At 34.4% G+C, this 21,429-nt stretch overlaps 1 protein-coding gene across 1 annotated transcript; it reads left to right on the forward strand.

The window, feature by feature from the left end:
• Positions 1–1,870: 1,870 nt before the first annotated feature.
• On the forward strand, positions 1,871–7,739 carry LOC132562373 (uncharacterized). The gene is made up of 7 exons (XM_060227115.1): positions 1,871–1,923; positions 3,514–3,678; positions 4,466–4,726; positions 4,958–5,159; positions 6,048–6,176; positions 6,914–6,994; positions 7,448–7,739. The coding sequence occupies exons 1-7, from the start codon at positions 1,871–1,873 to the stop codon at positions 7,727–7,729; spliced, it is 1,173 nt and encodes a 390-aa protein (XP_060083098.1). The 3' UTR covers positions 7,730–7,739.
• The last annotated feature ends 13,690 nt before the right edge of the window (positions 7,740–21,429 follow it).

Here is a 21,429-nt window from a genome sequence, read left to right on the forward strand (position 1 = left end):
GCTCCGCTATAACAATTATTCATACGATACCTTAGGCGTACATTTTATCATACCATTAAAGACATGGAAATGCAATAAGTTTTCATTTATACTTTAGAGTAGATAAGAAAAAAAGATATTTCTATATTATCTTTTAACACATAAAAGACCACAGTCAAGCAATCATAAGTAGGCTCCTGTTATATTCAGTTCTCTCCCTTCCATCTTTTTAACGGCATGATTAATGGATTGGGGTTCCATAAATGCCACCCAGTATACCTATAAATTATTCTGTTATGTGGATTAATCGTTTTTAACAGCATGAGATACTGATCGCAGGATAGGAAATTTAAGCAGACTATTCAGGGGAGGTAACTCTTACAGACCACATTATGTTTATATAATTGTTTAGAACATACTTGTACGATACACTGTACAATATGATATGTAATTTGTAAATGTATATCTTTTAAAGGTATGCTAAGATCAGCATCATCATCATCATCATCATATCAGACGAAGTTTAAAAGGCTTAAAAGCCTTGAAAGACCGAGAATGGTGGACGTACACGATATCTAGTATGGTTGAAATAATTCGTTATGAAACAATTGCTTTTTTATTCTGTTTGTCTTGTATTTAAAGTCTAAATATATAAAAATATATAATTTTCGTTTTGATTTCAGCAGAACAAGGTAGTAAGATCCAAAATATCTCTGACATGGCGTATGGCATTTAAAATCAATGTTTCCCCCGGCAAATCCATCTATGAATGTAATGTTGGTTGGTTGATTGACTGCATGCTAACAGGTTTTCCGTCCCCTTGACTCGTCATATTCTTATGCGTTGTCTCACCAAAGCACGTCAGCGTTCCCAGATCTAGTGAATGAATCATTTGTCTGTTCAAAGTCCTACATATGTATTAAATTATGAGGATAATGCATATCCCCTTCTAAATTTTGATTGTTTTAATCACTTTTTAATTTCTCAGTCGTCTTCTATGGGTTTAACATTTAGGTTCTTAGCATCACTGAAGAGTCCTAGTAGGACAAACAGCTGCAGTTTAATTCATTGTTCGACTCTACTGTGTCTTATTTGTATTTTACGTCATCGCTTCCCTTACGCAAATAACCCGAGTACTTTATTTCAATAAAACATCTAAATACTTGTAAATTCCGGAAGATATTTTATCCCAGCAATTCTTTAAAATGTTTTATCTCTTTATGTTAGTGTTGTATTTCAAGCGTTTGTCTACTTGACACCGTGTTATTTATAACCTTTGACCTCAAGCAGATAACAACTTTATATATAGTACAATGAAAGAACCAGGAAGTTTAGCAACCAAGGAGGAGAAAAAGCTGTCCGGAACATACAGGGTAAGCTTAATTATTTGTGAAATAGAACAAACATTCGTGAAATACCCATGGTATATTATAATGCTGCTAACATTTTAGATCAGAATATTGTAATAATTTCAAACAGTGTTATTATATATATATCTACTTTCGTTTTGCATTACTGCAACACTGTCTTTTCTGGTTGAGTAAACCGCAGGTTTGGTGTCGATCATGTTACCTCACACTGAAGGCTTATTTATGGGGCAGTATTTAAACGGTACAGCGTACAATCTGCTGGTTCCCTGATATATTGGTATAGGGTACATTATATACAAAGTCTTGACTGTCGTCCCATATTAATTTTAATGTTCGTGATTTTCAAGTACACTATACACAAATTCTCGCCAATTATTACACAGTACATGTATATACGGTGGTGATTATTCCAATGCTATTCTTTATTATGATATATTCGATCTCTTTGTTGGTGTACATTTCGTTACAAGATTCCTGGTATAGATTTAAATTTACTTCCTTTTTCAGTCATATCATCCAACATGACGGAAGATGTGAAATCAATAGGGAAAAGAAAAAAACATGATATTATAAGGTATGATATTTTAAACTAAATCGCCAAACACATTGTAATACCTTTGTACACAAAGATAATTACAGTGCAAATTTATCTATCAAAATGAGGATAGACAGATAACTTAATTAATGTGTCTCCATTATGTGGTTAGTGTCTATACATATAAGCTGTATTTTGGCGAGTGTGCAGAAAGACAGTATTAGCCGGTTACTTTTGTTTTTTCTGCCCCGAGCCAAAATACAACTTGTGTTTTAAGACACTTACTGTGTACTATTTTTATCCTAAATCACTTAGAGCAAATTCAGACTATCGAGTTTTTTACCGTTTGTTTCGTCTATCAAAGCTGTGTATACCCGACGTCGACGGTACGACCAATCGTGCCTGATGACGCGAGTCAGAATAATTACTCCTAGGAAATTACAGTTTTTCACTTCGATGAATATATAAAGAAAATAGACTTGTTTGTTTCAACAAAGAAAATCACTGACTTCATGAATTATCTGTGTTTCTAAAAGTGACATTTAAAAAGCATATGCTGAAATACAAACGTCGTCGTATTTTTCAAGCATGCACAAATACACGATTACTTCCACATTTAATCTAGTTTTGATTTACCTGTAAATAACGTAGTGCTGTGAGTCGTTAATAGTGACCATTGTTATTTTAGAAATCTTACCAACGTCAGAACGAGTCTACACAAGCACGTGGAATCTCTTGGTGGACAAACGTCCAATTGCTACCAACCTGGTAAACAGAGAGAATCTGAAAAGCAGCTTGATCAAATTCTGCACCTATGTTCTGATATCACGACACTGTGTACATTTCTAGAGAGTTTGTCACCAGTGGACAGAGAAAACATCAACGGGTAGTTATTTGATCATATTCAACCTTCACATTGGTAGGAAATGAAGTTTCCAAGGTTACAGTGGTAGCCATTGGCGTCCGCGATGTTTGTAGTAATCTGCAAGGCACATTTAAAATTCTCGTTCAAATAGTGATATGGTCCAAAATATACACAAATATTGAATTAATTGGATCCCCATTCGGTTTTTTACATTTACTTCGATTTATCTTGTTTTCCATCAGTCGCCTCATAGATTTCATAATTAAAGCCTTTTAGCATCATTATTGTTGATTTAGAATAATAAAACAGCTGAATGACGCAGTTATTTTACTATCATTATTATTTCTCTTAGTATCTAACCCTATGTTTGTATTGAAGGTGATTGTTTTCTTGTGCCCGTTTTGTGAATCTTTATCAAGAAAGTGACAAAGTTGATAAATATTCTGATGACAATATCACAACTCGAACTCTTAATTTACAACCTAATTTGATGTTCTGTACTGCTATTAGGGTACTGATACAATAGCCGAATATCAACGAGTTGTCATACCTGACCTTAGTCTGAATATAGTAACACGGAATGTAAGGAACTAGCATAGTTGAATGATCAATAGATCTTAATCATGCATGAAATGGACAACCAGGATAATTTATTCCGCAAAGTTAAACTAAGCTTCTACGTTACAGTAGAAGTGTTTGGGTATTGCAATGACTGATATTTTATAAAGGTTTCTTTCTACTTGTTGTAAATTGTTTTCTATTAGTGACCTGGAAGTAAATGGTACATTTAAATGGCTCCACTGGCTTGACCGGAATATAACTCCCGTCCTAGAGAAATCAATGCCACCTGATCCAAAATTTACAGAATCATCTCAATCTACACTGAGTCCAATTGAGATCGCGAAAAGCATATGGGAACGTAATCAGAGGTAAGAAAAGAAGCAAACAGAACCTATACTTGTAAATATATTTTTTTATATACAAAGTTTCATAAAATATGTTAAATAATCGAAAGCAAACATATATAAATAAATATGTGAGTTTTAAAAGTCAAGCATGTTTTAAACTAGGTAAGAATGCTTAATATCTACAACATTTTCTCTTCTTTAAAGACTAACCAACAAAATCGTTATTTTGACAAGAGTTTGAACTTTCTCGTATTTTATTCTATTCCACACTTGTATACGTGTGTCTAGGCGATTTTGGTATGATGGATGATGCATTTTTCGTAGTAAGAAAGTTTGGAATGAGTAAGAAGTCTCACGTTCATAGTTTAGTTCATAGATGATTGTATTGTTGACGGCGGAAATTATACTATTTGATATAAATATATATTAATTGTATTGGTCTGTACATGAATATATATAAAATGTATTGATCTGAACAATAATATCTATTAATTGTATTGATCTGTATAAAAATATCTATATATCTATAAAATGTATTGATCTTGACAAGAGTATCTATTAAAGGTTTCCATCTGTACAAGAGGATCTATTAGATATATTGATCTAGACAAGAATATATATCAAATGTATTTATCTGTACAATAATATCTATAAAATGTATTGATATGTATTAGAATATATATACATTGTATTGATCTGTACAGGAATATCTGTAACATATATTTATCTGCACAAGCATGCATACTATTAGGTTTCTGATTTATATATGGGTTTTCTTAGTTTGATAGAATGTTATTTTATTTCTGAGAATAATACGGGAACGTCAGGATCTACTGGTAATAAACAACAATCATTCACGCGAAATAGCAGATTTAGAATTTATTATAAAGAAGTCTGAAGAGATGGAAAAGGTGCGAATGAAGATCTCAAATCTGAGAACACGATGCAGTGATATGAAAGGCGAAATTGAGAGTTTAAAGAATTACCTCACAAAAACCACAGAGGAAGTTAAAAGTTTAAAGAAATCTCTCAAGATAACTACAGAGGAAAAAGACTATTGGATAAATAGGTGAGAGTGACGCCAAAATAGATATCTTGTTTTCAAATCCATAAGATATTGAAACTAGTTCCTCACATTTTGTTGAAAATATTTCACATGGAACATATGTAACGAGTCTGTGTATTCAGCTGATGTAGAAATAAGAAACATTCAAACATGACTTTTTAAAAGTAATTATTTTCTTATTATCTATATATATATGCTTATTAAATATATGTCTTTGGCGCACTTTTATATAAGAATGAGCTGCATTGCTGGAAAACAACTGAGGGACAATAACCCCGAGATCACAGATCTGAGTGACCCAAATAGACCACTGAAATTGGCAGACAAGTTTTCGGAACTTTACGATAACCAGTGGACCAACGCAATAGAGTACTTGCAAAAATCCAAACAGATGTCAGAGGAACTGGCAATACAACACTTGTCTACTCTAGCAAAGGTCAACAATTTATGATATTTATGATTTCATTGTCTTACTTCTGTGGTAGTGTAATATATATCATCATATTTTACATCGAATTATTAATCTATATTCTGCTTGGTAAATGTATTATTGTTAAAATACAATCAACGCAAGGGAGGGGATGGGGTGGTGGTGGTGGGGGCAGCGAATGCAACAAAGTGTAATCAAAATGTTAACATCCCCTTATGTTATTCATTTACTAATTCGCAGTCAATCGTAGCGGCATTGTCTCCCATGCATGCTTATATATTGTATATAGACTCTCCGAGTATAGCGAAAACGTATAAATCTGCAACCTGAGTTGTATTTGTTGACACCACTTCTTCAATATATACGACATTTAGCCCTTCCTTATGTATTTTACCAGTGCAATAGCAAAATATATGCATGATTTAGCAACTTTGCGCAATAGTATCACCTTCAAACGGTAATTATATAAACGGCAAAAGCTATATATAAATATATTTTTTTAACTATGACAATATAAATTATTTCTGTTTCCTTGAAAAAGTAAGTAAATATATATATTGACAAGCCACTATCAATAATATATTTCCTCTATGGAATAACCTGGGTCTTGAAAATTATCCATTTTTGGTACGCATTACTTTTCTGGTGAAAATAGTATTTCCTACAGGTATTTGATCGGAATTCTAACTTACCGTTTCTTCATGATATAAAATTTGAGTATAAATGTCATTTCTGATATTTGAACAAGACAGGGTATAAAAAGGTTGAATAGGACAGGTCGGCTAATTACATATTCCTTTCATATACAAAAGACTACTTGACATCATTTTCAATGCGACACCAATACCTGTCATATATCATACATCATTTCTGAAATAATCTCTAACCAAACAGGAGTGTTACACCTTCTGTTCTAAGAAAGCCTGCAGCCAGCTACAGCATCTACAGAGAATAGTCTTCATGGCTGCTGGTGATGGTGTCACTTCTCGACCTGATGACACCAAGGAACCTACCATATCTACGGTAAACCATATTCATGTACATTACAGGATTCATTTTTGATTTGTATGAGAGAAGAAATGTAGAAAACAAACTAAAATTGAGAATTTTGTAATCCTCTTTATTCTCGGTCAGTCTGTAGCTGGTTATCTGATGGAAGTTCGTCAGTGGTATTGGCCAGTTAATATTTTCATTTCCTATGAACATTTAGAATTACAAAATTCATTGATAACTGTAGTGAAAACACGCTTGATGAGAACTTAAATGAAAAACCGTTTTTGTTTTCGGAAATGAAACAATATATTTTTTACAGTACCCATGAGTATGAATATCAAATAATTTCAGCCAAGCAAAGAAAATATGGATCACATAGTGTTAAATGACAAGGGATTACAACTTAATTATGTGAATACAATTTTATCTCACCTCAGACTAGCTGTTGTAGATTAAAGGTGTGGAATCAGATAAATGTTTCACATTAAAAGGAAGCATTTTCCATAGTTTTCCCACTTTGGTCTTTTCAAAGATTTCTTTTAAGAAAATATATATCAACATTTCATAGAAAAAGAATGCATTTAACCAGCAATAAAAATTAGTAATATAATTGATAATTAGATATTAATGTACTAAGCATTGAGATTTCCGCGATAAATACTTTTTTCAATGAGGAACCAATAATGCTTTGTATTATTGCATGTTGCTAATTTAGAGATTTTTAAAGGCTTTGCGAGACATTCAAAGATAACAGTCATTTATTTCAGACAAAATTTGTAGCTGAAATGAAAACATTGAAAGATACACGGAAAGAATGTGCTTATCTTGCTGAACAATATCTAATTAAGGTATTTTGTTTCTTTTTACATAATTTGTAATGTAGCAATGGTTTCCTATTTTCCAAGTAAAACACTTCTGAATCAGCTTTTAAGTTATCCTGCCTAGTCTTATAACAACCTTTGTCGACCCCTAAACCCCAACAACATAAGCGATTCTTTTTTGCGATTTTAAAGGTTGCTATTCATTTTTCAATCATCATCACTTTTTGTATGTTTTTATCGGGTTGCATTTAGTAGGACAATCGCTTTCATCGAGTCGTGAGTTGGGAGTGATACGTTAACACATTTATTGTATCCTTTGATCGGTTTCAACGGACAAGTAATAACTGATAATAATCATGTGCGCTGTTATGTTTTTGACATTTTCCCATATCGCATGTTTATGAGAAACTTGGTAAAACATGTTGAATGTACGGCATGATAATGATTTGAGGTACTGTTAACGTATCCTTCTCTTTCTAGGATCTGTTACCTGTCCTCTTAAAACCCACTGGTGGCGAACATCAGGACGCTATCATGACAGAGTATATATCCGAGTGCATCGCGTTGTGTTGGACTATGGTGGTACAAGACCCACCGGTGGAGCTCTACTGGCCTCAAAGCGAAAAAGGAAGCACCATAGATAGGGATAAGTTTAATCTGTACACGAAATCTGGAACTCGACTAAACCACGTTGTGTGGCCGGCTCTACAGTTATACAACCATGGCCCACTTCTCAAAAAAGGGGTCGTTCAGGCTCTCTAACATTTTATCAACAAACCGTATATTCATTTTGACTTCCTTTTCTGTTATTTAATGATCAGCTTGTTATTGGTTGTAAATGCTATGAAGTTAGAAAAAAATTAACAAAAGATACACAAGCGAAAAGCACAAACTTAGAGTTAGATATAGCAGAGAAAAAAAACAAAATTAATAAGACTTCAACATACACCTGTTTCGTCTTTCACGGACTCTGTAGTGATGCTAAGAGCAACAATGTCGAAGCCTAGGGGGGAATGAGAAAAATCCAAGGTGATCGATAGATATGTCACATTCAAATAGGTGAGATTACCAGCCCAATTATTCAATAAATTTTCACATACCTAATGAAGAACGGCAAGTACATATTTATCTTTTGAACCAAGCCACTATACGTCCATTTATTTAGCTCATTATCATATGCATAATGCTGTACACTTGTTCATTTCTGCGCAATCAAATTTTAATTTCAACAAATATAGACAATGATGATTTCTTGCATTTCCAATTAAATTGCTAAATAAACAACTCACAGAACTGCGAAAGCGCAATATTTTAGCACAACATCTTTATAATGAAAAACACCACGATAAGATCACCGCTAGAATTCGTTCAATTACAGAATGTTCCTTTATACAAATATTGTACAGAATTAAAAGTTTAGATTTGAATATTTCCGGCATTAAAAGGGACACCGTAGGTTTCCTTTTCCTATATATAGGAAAAAAGGGCAAAAATATGCTGATATACTTTTAAATATAATATATACTGCCTCCCATTGAAAAAAAAATTTAGATGGTATTGTCATCAGTTTGAAGGTAATTTTTTCCTTCTATAATTGTCTGTTATTCCCCTCCCCACCTCCTTGTTTTCTTTCTTATTTTGGTAACCTGAAATGTACAGAAGTTTGGAATATCAACCCTTTCCTGTTTTTCCTCATAAATGAAGAACCACCAGGAGCAATATTATATCCAGGATCAATGACAACATTATCCAGGTTATATATTGATGTGTATTTAGTGTGATTGTTGTAATCAGTCAGTAAATGCCAATTGCCAAGGGTCGAGGACAAATCCTTGGCTAATGAAATTACAACACATTGTGTATTTAATTACTCATTCGCAAAATAATAATAATAATTACTTTTTCAAACGATGATACCAATTTTGAAACACTTTCCTTTAAACCACAAACGATGCCCCACTCAAGCTTAATTTCTAATAAAAGTTCACAGTTCAATGCTATATGTATATCTAACACCTAAGTTATCTCTATTTTTATCATCACTTGGATTAGCATTGCGTGCTGGACAATTATGTTTGAAATAAAACATATTTAATTATCCTTGCTTTTCTTTGTGTATTGTACAAACAACAAATGAACTGCAGCTTTTGATACAACTTAAGACTTTCGATACAGTAGAGCCAAACAATACAAAAATTATAAATCTATATTAAGAGGTGCACTAGCCCATTAATAAATTTCAGAATTTAGCATTTATCTGAGTATTGAAGAACAACATCAAATGCATTGGTATATTCTGTCATGTGTTGCTATTCGAATGGATTAAAACGTGGCACGCAGATAACGGTAAACGTTGGGGACTACATTCAACTAACGGTGTCTACCACTTGTAATTTCAAACGTTGTAAAAAAAAGACACACAATTTATTAAAAGCAGAGTAAACGTAGGACACGTATCCGTTTCCGACTGACCATTTTTATTTTTATGCATCAATTGCTTATGTCACAGTTTGGGTACAATGTTTCCTGCGGCCCGTCAGATTAAGGGAAAAAAGGTCTATCTATGATATAAGCTTTCTGTTCAATGCTTCATGGTCAATTTAAAACACCTTGTATTATAATATATATAATCATAAAACCAGATTGGGGCCATCACACCATGTCCAGAAAAGTTGTGGCATTTCACTGTGATTATATAGAAACGACTTGGAGTTGTTCTATAATCCATTATCTTAGCTGGTGCAATGGTGACAAAAATATAAAACATCTAAATACGACCCAAATTTTGTGTGATTTAAGTTTTTGATACTTATCATTGATGAATACCGAAATAAACATCTCGTCTATTCTTGGTTCTGTTAACACGCAACTCAAAAAATCGTCCGGTCACATTCTATTGACATGGGGCTAATCAGTACCTCCGGTTGCAGCTGAACGTCATGCAGAGATCGGTAATGTCTTCGTGACAAGAGAAAGAAGAGACCAATGCGCTGTTCATTACAACAGAATATCTATTGTATCGACATAAGGAAGTTTACACACAAGTGACTAGAATGAAAATATCAACATGTAAACAAAATTCTACTTTAAAATTGATCAAACGACAGCAAAATAAGAACATAAGAAATATACACCTTACAATTTATACTGATACCTTTGGAAAATTACAAAAGGAATGTTTCGTAATAGTCAGCGTTTTCTGCTTCATCTACCATATCTTGTAAATCTTATTCCATCCAAATAAGGAGTGTCGGAGGAGTCAGCGTTTTCTGTTTCATCTACGATTTCTTGTATATATCTAAGTAGCAGCGAACAGATATCATTTGATTCCCCCACAAGAAAAGGCTCCTAATGCTCATAGAAAAGACAACGCTGATTTTAAGGCAATGTTATCTGATACGGTAATGCCATGATGGTGTCCTTAACGCTTAATATTGATATCTGATGACATCAAACTGATATTGTAATAAATAACAAGATAATCATAATACAAACTCAAATCCCATAACACCATAACAAAATATTCAAAAAATCTACATGGCGACACTTGAAAAAGTACACGAATAATTAATATTCTTGATCGGCTACACTGAAAACCGATAACGTCATTCCCAGATCATAATGTGGGTAAGATGTATCAAGTTTCGAGAATGTCCGTGGTTAGGAATGCGTTTCGAGTCATTCGAGTTACTTCCCTTAATACGCTCAGATATCTAATTAGTCTATGTAATATTAAGATGGTAACAATAAGAGTTAACTTTGGTATATGCATCCTCGATACTGCAGGGGTTACAGTCACATTCGCTCTCTGCACCCCTGGAACATGTCATGGCAAAATTGCGCAGGTGAGGTTATTTGCTGGTTCCAGGAGAAACAACTGACCAATCACAGGCTTATACGCTCCTTTTGAAGATTATAAAGAAGATGTATTCATCTGCAAAGCCATGACGATATATACTTATGCGACCTCTAGATTGGTTTTATGTTCATCAAAGGTTTAAACTAGTATTTTCGTTATGTCCAAGGTGTCGCACATGAAATCTTCAATTTTGCCACGACATTTTCCATGGATGCAGAGATCGAAGAACCGTGTAATCCCCTGGATTATCGAGGATGTGGTATATATATTTAGCAGTGTTGCTTGTGAAATTAATTAGTTTCAAGTAGAGATATGATATTGTACATCAATGCCGTTTACATCACCATTGATTGTGAATGGGTTGAATAGTAAATTGAGGTTACATTGATTGACTTTAGAATTGTGCTGTAAGTTTGTTATAAAATTATTCCATGTATGCAATTATTTTGTACATGTGTCTTATAGCATTACCAGTAATTGTATCTACACGGTATTAATAATCTATTTGTCATTTCAGTCACAAGTTGTCACTTTAGTCACTTTTTCACAATTTGTCACTTCCGGTGGTAAATATTGTCACATTTACATCCGATTTACAAATGTCGGTTATGAATTTGTACGTCAGATAATGAATTTCATAATGTGCAGAGAAAAATCCTCTAGAACGTAATATTGATAGTAATAATCATAACACAGATATTGAATATTTTGTGTGAATTATCTTTATTCATGCAAGAAAAATTTCTACTTCAGGCCATTTAAATGTTCACCGAAAGTTGTCTCCCGTGTTTCAGTGATTTGTCTCACTTTTCCCGGGCTACAGTACCCTCAGTACTAAAAAGCACCGTCTTCCCGACTGGTTTACATGGGTCTTAAAATCGGCTTAGAAGGAGATGACATGATCATTGTGAACAATCTTCAATTCTATATTTTTGAAAATGTATTGATAGTATAATCGTCGGCTAAAATGCATAAAACTGTTAATTAATAATTTTTTCTCAATCTTTAAAGGACACCGGAATAGACAAAGCGACATTTCAAATACAGTAATAATATATAAATACATTTGTCAATGTTAATATTGTAATTATTATGATTACATAAGTATTTGTATACAACTAATAATAATACTAATAACATGTCAATGACCGTAGCGACTAAACAACAACTGATCTGAATACATCCTGAATAATTTAAATGATCTTGTCACATGGAGACATGTTGTACAAAGTGTACTTGAAAAGTACGATATTTGATGTCCTATCGCCATTTTGAAAACGGTTGTCTGTGACGTTTTGACGTTTTAAAGTCAGTATTGCAAAGCTTCAAAACGACCATCCTCAAACTCTTTAATATGATATTTCGATCGCTTTCTTCTCTCTTTTGCTCTTTTAAATTTAATTCGTCAAAAACTTTTCTTCTTCAAATACTTTTCTTTTATATACAAAACACACAATAAGGGGGATTTAAGGTAGGAAATTTCAGGTAGAAATGGCGAACTTTGAAATAGCATGAACGAGGTGACTGGTTACGACGCTAGAGTTAAGACGAGTGAACACATACTTTGCATATAAAAATGGTGAATACATTACGAATGTACCAAAATTCGTTTCGAAGCACAGTTTTTATGTTTATTTTAAAAGATGTTTCACCCCGGCCACTAATATGCCGTTATATAAAAAATAAATATTAAATAAATGTAAGAGGAAGCAAAAGAAGAAAGTTTGGTGGACTTGATGTTATTTGCTACCAAACTGTTGATGCAACACCTTATTTAGAGCGATTGTTTTCTGAACATTTAGACTGAAATATCCATAGTTCCGAACTAAACGAAACACTGCTCTTTTACTGCGGAATGATACCCAATACACACAAGATATAGAAACGCAATAAACCGGAAATAACTCGTTGGAAAAAAGTTAACAACAAAACTTCAATATAAAATTTTAATCTAACAACAGACAGTCATACACAGAGGCTTCTGAAAGCGAACAATGGGAAGAATGCCAAGTATGTTTTCGTTGTTATACATCATCATTCTAACAATAACTATATATGAAGGTATGTTTCATTTTAAAACGATTTTAAACTTTGTAAATGAATATAGGCGTGACCTGTGTACTTAGTACTGTGTAAATGAAAACAGGGTTCATAAAAACACCACAGAAAAGTAACTTCAACTCGCACAAGTCAGTAATATTCCTAAGGACATCATGATGTTCTTATACAATCGTGGAGAAGACCAGTTTTGCGTCGACAAGAAGATTTCTTGCAGCTTTCAGTGCCAAAAATCTGGAGAACTGAAGAAAATAAAATACATGGGGTTAGATTTTCAGTATTTTATTATTGGATTTCTTAGCATAATCTTAAACTCTCTCTTTATTTTTTGATGCGAAGTCTTCATGAAACTGTATTTCTTATACATATGTTTAGGAGATAAGTGTCAATTCAAATCAGAAGAATAGATATCCAAACATACAAAATTTAGAAACAGATTAATGTAGATTTCTCCAGTAGTTTCTAACACATAAAATTCGACTTCGCAAGAGGCACTAAATATAAGCTGCCATCATTACATCAGTGGGTTATTACATTTCCTCGTGGTTTTATACTATATTACAAGTACTGAAAATAAAATTATGTTCCCTATTCGAAGAAATACATCAAAAAGACTGAAAATTGATGACACTAGTTTCTTACATTACGCGACAATAATGATAAGAATAAAACAAGTAACCTTTGAGTTGGCATGGAATACTAATACACTATACTTGGAACATGGATTTCCGATCATACAAGTCATTTAAAATACTTACTCGTAGCAACAGGCAAAGATGTTTTGCTTTTTTCACAGAAGACTGCTTTCCATTCGAACCATTCAACTGATTGGTTGGTGAACGGAATGCCCATGCACATACCATTCTGGTTAGATGGAATTGATGGGCGGAACTGGTTGAATGAAGCTGGTGTCAAAACAGTTGTACTTGCATTCCATACCCATGCAGATTTGGTACTATTTCAGGCTAGTCCACATTTCTCCGCTATCTGTATATTCTGCAATAGAAACGAAAGACATGTGTACCAGTAAGCACTGCATACCGAAGCTCGAGAGATGCTGCTCTTGTGAGAACAATCAGACTTGCAGTACTTGTTTTGGAATGCTGCTTTTAAGTACATGAATGCTGTTGGAATACATTTGCTGCATTTCCATAACGTTACTTACAAGTACGACTAGTACCAATTTTCACAACTGCCATTTCCATCAACAGACATTGAAAAAAAGTGAAACATTTAAGAAAAAAGAGTGAATTAAAGTACGTTTGATAGAGATCTATCTGTTCCCCTACCTGTTTTATGTAGTTGGAAATCTAGCATTGGGACGAAAAATTGAGCAACGCTATAAGAAAGCAAATCCACCATTTTTGCTTTGTTAGCAAAGCAATGCTCCTGAAAAAGAAACAAATATCACCAGTAACTGATAATTTGTATAAGCAAATCATGTCAAAACTCTAAATCGATAAAGCGAGGGCAAAATAAAAAAATTTACACAATTTACACTGAGATCTCTGAAAAAATAGAAATTATGCCAGGTGTTTTATAATAAATGGGTCATCTGCTTCATCTACGACACCCACCACGTAATCTTGGTCAATCAATGCAAGGAGTATTAATTTCTAAAAAAGGACAAGGTTAACAACAATCAAAGTGCCTGCCAAACTGACACGAAACACAACTTCATATCGAACCCAGGTATTTTTTTTTTTTTTTTTTGTTTTTTCGTTTTGTTTTTTTTTTTTTTTTTTTTTTGCAATTTTTTATTTTCAGAATTTTTACCTGGTACAGAATAAAGACATTCACACACACTTACTTTCATTTACACCAAGCCCTTACTTTGGTATCGCCAGAGTCTTTCAGTTACCACAGACAAGAGTTTTCACCTTCGTAATCGACAAACATCATCATAATATTACTCATTATTCATTTACAGTCAGGTTATCATCCATTTAGCATCATCATCATCATCATCATAGAATATTTCTTATCGAAGCAATGAAGACAAGAAACATTGACGTACTGTACATAATATCTTTTTTCTGTCAGCTGTCAGACATCTGGAATAAGCTATGAAATATCGGACATGGAAACATCTTCGCACAAGTTGGCGGCAAAGTTACTACCCAGTAATTGACCATTCCCACATGGAACATTAAATTGTTACGCTTATCCTAAAGCTCGGTGAAAATGTTCCTGTTCATTTGAGATAAGTGGTTTATAAAAAACGTGTTTTTCATGTCTCAGGTCTCCAATTCTGGTGAATATATACCATGTTATTTCAAAGGCATTACATCATCCACAAATCAGAAAATAAAACTGAAGGACATGACGAAAATATCTATCAATGAAAACATTCAGTATACTTCACGCTTCCTTTAAACGACCCAAATACATTGTATGTTAAGATTTGAGCTATCAAAATATATATTAGATTTTTTTTTTTTTTTTTTTTTGTAAATATTATTCTTTTGAGTCTTTTTTAATTTCTTGTTGCAGCAGCAGAAGTCAGAGGATAAGAATATTGAGATAATGTTTCAATATGCTTAATGAATGACGAATAAAGATTGGTAGGCGTTTTTGAGATTCTAAAAAAATTGACATCAGTACAAGTCTTATCTATTTCAATTGAGTTACCATCTTTTTCTGAAGAGATAAGAAATGGCATAAACAAGAAAAATGGTCATGATAAAAGTGCTGATAGGGAAAAGATCATTCAGCTGTTTCATTATCAAAACGATAGATAAGACACTTACCTTCGCCTCTTGCCATGTTTTCTTTTCAAAGAAAATTTGATAGCACTTGGTGCCAAAGCGAGCGGCATTTTTCGGACACTTGACAGTGATCATTCCTGGAATATCATGGATTAAAAAAATAGAGCAGTATGTATATAGATTTTTCATTCATTAGAATTGAACATTTTTCACCACAGCCTTGCAAACCAATGAAGAGAAATACGTCTTTGTTCTCTTCCAAGAATGTCGAACGGCGGTAGGTACAAATTTACTGAAGTGATAAAGAAAAGCAACTCCTTTAAATGTAAAATATTTTGTATTGAATATACATAACCGTATAAAAACCTAAGAGGAATATTGTGGAAACTTACCTAATCCCCGAATAAATGTAAAACAATCGGTTACCCATGATAAAAATTAGCCACGTCTAATGCAGTAAGATTACCAATAAATCTGTACATATGCAAGTATTCTTTCCAGGTGTCGATTTCTGACTACACCAATCGCGCGATTGTCAATACATTTGCAATCAACCATTACAAATATGCCATGACTGATGGCAGACGGAAATCTGGACTTCGACATTGGTAATGGAAACAGCGGAATCCATCCCAAAAATGTGAGAAATAGACTGTGAGAGACACATTTACGCCCACGTTGTCTCCAGTTCATTATTTCCCACTGGCACCTCAATGTCCGGTATGCGTATACGAAAGTCGAGGGCACATGTGCCCATATGTTCCCTGTGAGACGTTGAAGGACCATGCTCCTCACGGATGAATCTTGATTCATTTATTTCTATCAGATAGCCGTCTTGCTGACTCTTGTGTTTTGAAGCGTGACAACTTGGGATGGATCGGTTATGGTTTGGGGAGAAATTCTCCGTGGTTTAAAGACACCTTCAGTAATCGTCATCGGGAATTTAACGACTATACACTATCGGAATGAGATCCTGAGGCCTCATGTTTTGCCTTTTATTATAGGGGACCACTTGACCTTTCAGCATGATAACGCTAGACGACAAATGCAAGAGTTTGTAGGGAAGTTTTCTTGCAAACTGGAACATCGTCGAGGATCACACCAGTTTTCAAAATTATTGCGCCAAAAATTTTTGATGTTTTTTTTGGCAAATCATAAAATAAGGAGCTAAATATAATTGGGTCAAAAACTATGTTTACATAATTATTGGTATGATATAATTAAATATTTCTGTGACCTATAACATAGCATTAAATAGTCAGGGGATAGTAGAGCTGAAAAAGGACGTCCTTGCTTAACTTCTTTAATACAAGACTCATGACTGATCAGTCAGCCATTGTACGTGTGCTTGTCTACATGATGAAAAGGTAGAGCGGAGGAAGAAGCTTTTGGACTCCGAAATGTTTTACTCTCCTTCATTATCCTTTCAAGACGGATTGAGATGCCTACATCGGCCTCCGGGGCCTTAAAATTAGCATTGGTGAAAGGACCTCTCACCATTACAGAAGTTGGAGATTCAAAGGCCGACAGTTCCACACCAGAAGAAAATCTGTCACTGGAAGCTGGCGTCCACAAAACATCTGGATCCAACAACAGTCATAAAAATGTTTGTCTAGAAGTCAGACATCGCGGAGGATGTTCTCCAAGAAATTTGTATTGTTGTAGAGCAGTTTGCAGAGCCACCACACGGCGTTTCTTCGATATTGCGCTGTGGCGGTCGCAAAGAGTGAGCAGGGAGCTTTGAACATATGTTCCGTATTGTTCTCCGACGATTTCTGGTTCCGGGTTCTGGAGCACGATCTATTTCTTAATTATCTATTCATTTTTATTGAGTGCTCATGTCATGCCTTGCCAAATATACTGACTATTTCATAATCATTTCTTTATTTTCTATCAAACATCTTAGTTTAGATTGAAATTGAAACTTTCTACACCCAGTGACACCTGATAGTACTTTAATGAATTAGGCTTAACGAAGCATAACAATTGAGCTAAGCAATTTTCTGTGATCTCTTTCAAGCAGTTCATTTGCTATTCATGTCCATGATAGGTATCACTGTTGTCTACCTTAGCTGAGTTTAACAATGAATTATTCAAGTCAAACGACGATATCACCATCACAATGTTCATAAAATATTATTTACATCCATTTTTGGTTTAGAGATCGATAGATCTCAGTTCCGATGTATAACATTATCCAGCTACATCTCCTTCTAGGGAAAGCCGAGAGGGTTATGTAACAGAACATCAGCTGAAAAATCGATTTTGAATGCATATGAATTAATGAAATATACTATATTTTTGTCATTTACAGTTTTGTTAAAATATGCTTAAACGCTTAAAATATGTAGACTAAGAGGAAACAGCAATGCAAATTCAATTTTACGATTTAATTATATAATATTTATGAACAATATGCCTAAATGTGACATGCAATAGGTAACTTCGAATATTGAACCATCCGTCTTCAAATTGTTTGAGCAGGCATGAATAAGGGTATCCTGATGTACATAAAGATGAAATAACATGTATGCTCTTCATGAACAGCCACAGCGTCTCCTCTAATTCTGGGTAGCATGGAGTTCATAAGGACACTGACTGTCCGTAGAAGAATGTTATTCCATTCCACGGTAAGTGTGTTGGCCGATTGGCGGAGGTTATTTTGGATGTTTGCTCGATTCCGAACTCTATGTCTAATTTATTCCACAAGTGTTCGATTGGGGACAAATAGGAGGCTATATGGAGACCAGTAAATAGGGACGATGTTCTGTGTTGCAAGAAACTCTTGCAGTGTGTTGCCTAGCGTTATCATGCTGAAAGGTCAAATGCTGCCATAAATTGAAAGGCACAACCCAACATGAGGCCTCAGGATCACTAATGGCGTCTTTGAAACATGGTAACATCCTCTCCAAACCATAATCCATCAATCACCAAAACCGTCGTGCTCCAAACCACAGGCGTCTGACCGGTGCACACGTTGATGACTATCTAATCGACATAAAGTAAATCGAGATTTTCATCCATGAAGAACATGGACCTCCAACGTCTCATAAAGAAACGTGTCGTCAATTACCGCTTACGACATGCTCGGTGTTGGGGTGTTCAAACTAATATACTGGCTAGATGGGCATAAATCTTCCTCTCGCAGTCACATTCTCAGTTTTGGGGTGGATTCAACGGCTTACATTATCAATAGTTTTAATACCTTTTTGGTTGCCATTAATGTCTTGTTACACATGCGGAAAGGCATAATGAACTGATTATGACGTAACACGTCGCAGTGAGCAGCAAGCGGCGCCCAACTATGGAGTGCTACCTCCCATGGACATTTCGAGAACCTGTCATTTATCAAGTTTGGATAGTCGTGGCATATTTGTAAAAATGATAATTGACTGCAAATATATTGGCGATCAAGAGTCTTGGTTATAGTCACAGATTGACAATAGGTTGAAAGGAAAAGAACGCATGTATTTGTACCGTCAGGGTTTATTGGTAATTTAGGAGCATTGTATGTGTTTCATGGTTGTTGTTTTTTTCATCGATGACAGATTTTAACATTTATTTAGAGATTAGGTAAGGTGTCCGAATATTCCTCTTACTTCAAATAGTTTTATATATATTCAATACAAAATACTATAGAACGTTTCTTTTTTATGTAACGTCATTTTAAGTTTGACGCCACTTTGCGCCAGATCTCGTCAATATTGACAGGGCAAATCAATCAATCCGTATCGCCAAAGAGAGATTACTTAGGCTCCTGTACGAAAATTTGTGTCATCTCTTATGAGTATAAGTTTCATGATATCTGCGAAAATCGGAATACACAGAAGACTAGCAGGTGAACTTCATCATTTACATGCGAGGAGGAGTCGAACCCCGGACGTTTAAATAAAAATGCAGTGCATTACCACTTCGTCACAAGACCGCCCAGATTGTTCGGATAGTTGTCAGTTTGACGAGTTTTTGAAAGACTGGAAGTACGGAAAAATATAAATGAACCAAAAAGAGAACATTGGTTGATCGCCACTTGCTGAAAGCTAAAAGACTCGTATGTAGACATGGCTATTTCGAATCGAACACGAATATTTCTTTCTGTTGTCTCTTTAGTGTTTGTCATTCATACGTAACACCAACACAATGATAGATACATATCGTGGACAGGTCAATTATATTTTCGTCCTTGTCCTCCATTTCATTCATGTCCGTCATTCCGTCCCTGATCAAAATGTTTGTGTTCTCAATTCATATCTGACATTTTCTTTAAACTTTATCAACATAATCAGCTTTCGTCTAAATGTGCATGCAACATTTTGCACATGATCTGAAATTCAAGACAACTGCAAGGGCAATTAGAGGTTAATTATGGATGTGTAAACCACACCATGGGCTCACCATATAGCCCACTTAAGTTTAAGTTTTGGTTCAGCATGTATCGTCCACTTTCGATCGGCATATGCAATGAGACAGGAAGTTTCATTCGTTGTTTTTTTTAAGGCGGTAGACCTGGTGGTCTCCGAGGTTTGCCTTAACCTGCATGCGACATTTTAAGTTCCGCAAATATAGACACGGTTCCGTATAAACACAGAGACTTGATGTTCTTTTGTAGTAATTATTCAATATTGACTTTCATCAAATTAATTGAATTTTGAGATAGGTGCACTTTCCGGTCTGGCTTCTGGCATCCATTTTGACCAATCAGAACCCTTCTAAGTTGTCTTTAAGGTTTCAAAATGTAAAGTTCTCAATAACACTTATATATCCTAGAGGGCCAGGTACAGTTGTTCATTATTTTGTAAGAAGTAATAGTATCTAAATTTAGATTTGTGTTGGGAACTACCAATCATTTGTTCGTCAGTAGTATAATCATATTGTGACACATGGCATTTTCACCTTTAGATTTAGGGCACGCGTAGTGGAACTCGGTTCACTTCAACTTCAAATACGACTAGGACACGTGGATACAGATATAATTAAAACGTTGTATTCTGCATGTTTATAATGATCATAAGTACATGTAGATAAAGTACAAACAGATAAATAAGTTCATGGGAAGAGACAAAGCCAATAAAAACAGAGTGTCGTAATCACGTTTGTACTCTTGGGAGTCCAAGCACTGTCTGCTAACATAAAGGAACATTACTCATGCAGTCAACTTTCATACTAGTGGCTTCTTGACTTACACACTCTGAAACCCATTTCAAAACATTACAAAACACAATATAAGTCCACTTGTCAACGACGACTCATCACACAGGTACACGGAACGGTTGTACAGGTGACGTGGCTAAAAATAGATCACCTACCTGGAAAACGGCACGTGTACGAACACTACAATACGAATCACCATTCACTCACTCATGCATGCTCATACATCATTCACACCTTCACATATTTACATGCAATGTCTGTTCAGAAGAAAGACGTAATTGAAAGTATGTGTATGTGTAATGGAAATTGAAGTATAAGAGTTATGTCCCTTGAATATGACTTGTGTAATGGAAATTAAAGTATTATAGTTATGTCCCTTGAATATGATTAAAGCTAATTACATATTGGTTAATTTGTTCATCTAATGATTTTTGTCGATTAATACAAATGTTTATATTTATGTAGTAAGATATGGAAAGGTAATATTTTAGTATGCATCATTAATGGTAAATTAATTACCAACGATTGTAAGACCTAATGAAAGAGTTTATTATACATGTAAGTAGAAATTACTTTGAATGATTGCAAACGCTGTTATACTGACTGTTGGTGAATCTTTCAGAGATACACAGACGACGAAAGATTTCTTACAAAGTTGTAACACAGTTATTGGTAACAGGTGATGCGTG

Source organism: Ylistrum balloti, unplaced genomic scaffold (genome assembly GCF_031769215.1).
Source record: "Ylistrum balloti isolate Yb309-2 unplaced genomic scaffold, AGI_CSIRO_Ybal_v1 Utg369672, whole genome shotgun sequence".
Taxonomy (NCBI): Eukaryota; Metazoa; Mollusca; class Bivalvia; order Pectinida; family Pectinidae; genus Ylistrum; species Ylistrum balloti.

Excerpts from the sequence above, each read along its gene's own strand:
- LOC132562373 (XM_060227115.1), top strand. The coding sequence starts at position 1,871 with ATGACGGAAGATGTGAAATCAATAGGGAAAAGAAAAAAACATGATATT. Across the intron at positions 4,727-4,957 it reads AAAGACTATTGGATAAATAG|AATGAGCTGCATTGCTGGAA; the intron begins GTGAGAGTGACG and ends CTTTTATATAAG. Across the intron at positions 5,160-6,047 it reads ACTTGTCTACTCTAGCAAAG|GAGTGTTACACCTTCTGTTC; the intron begins GTCAACAATTTA and ends CTAACCAAACAG.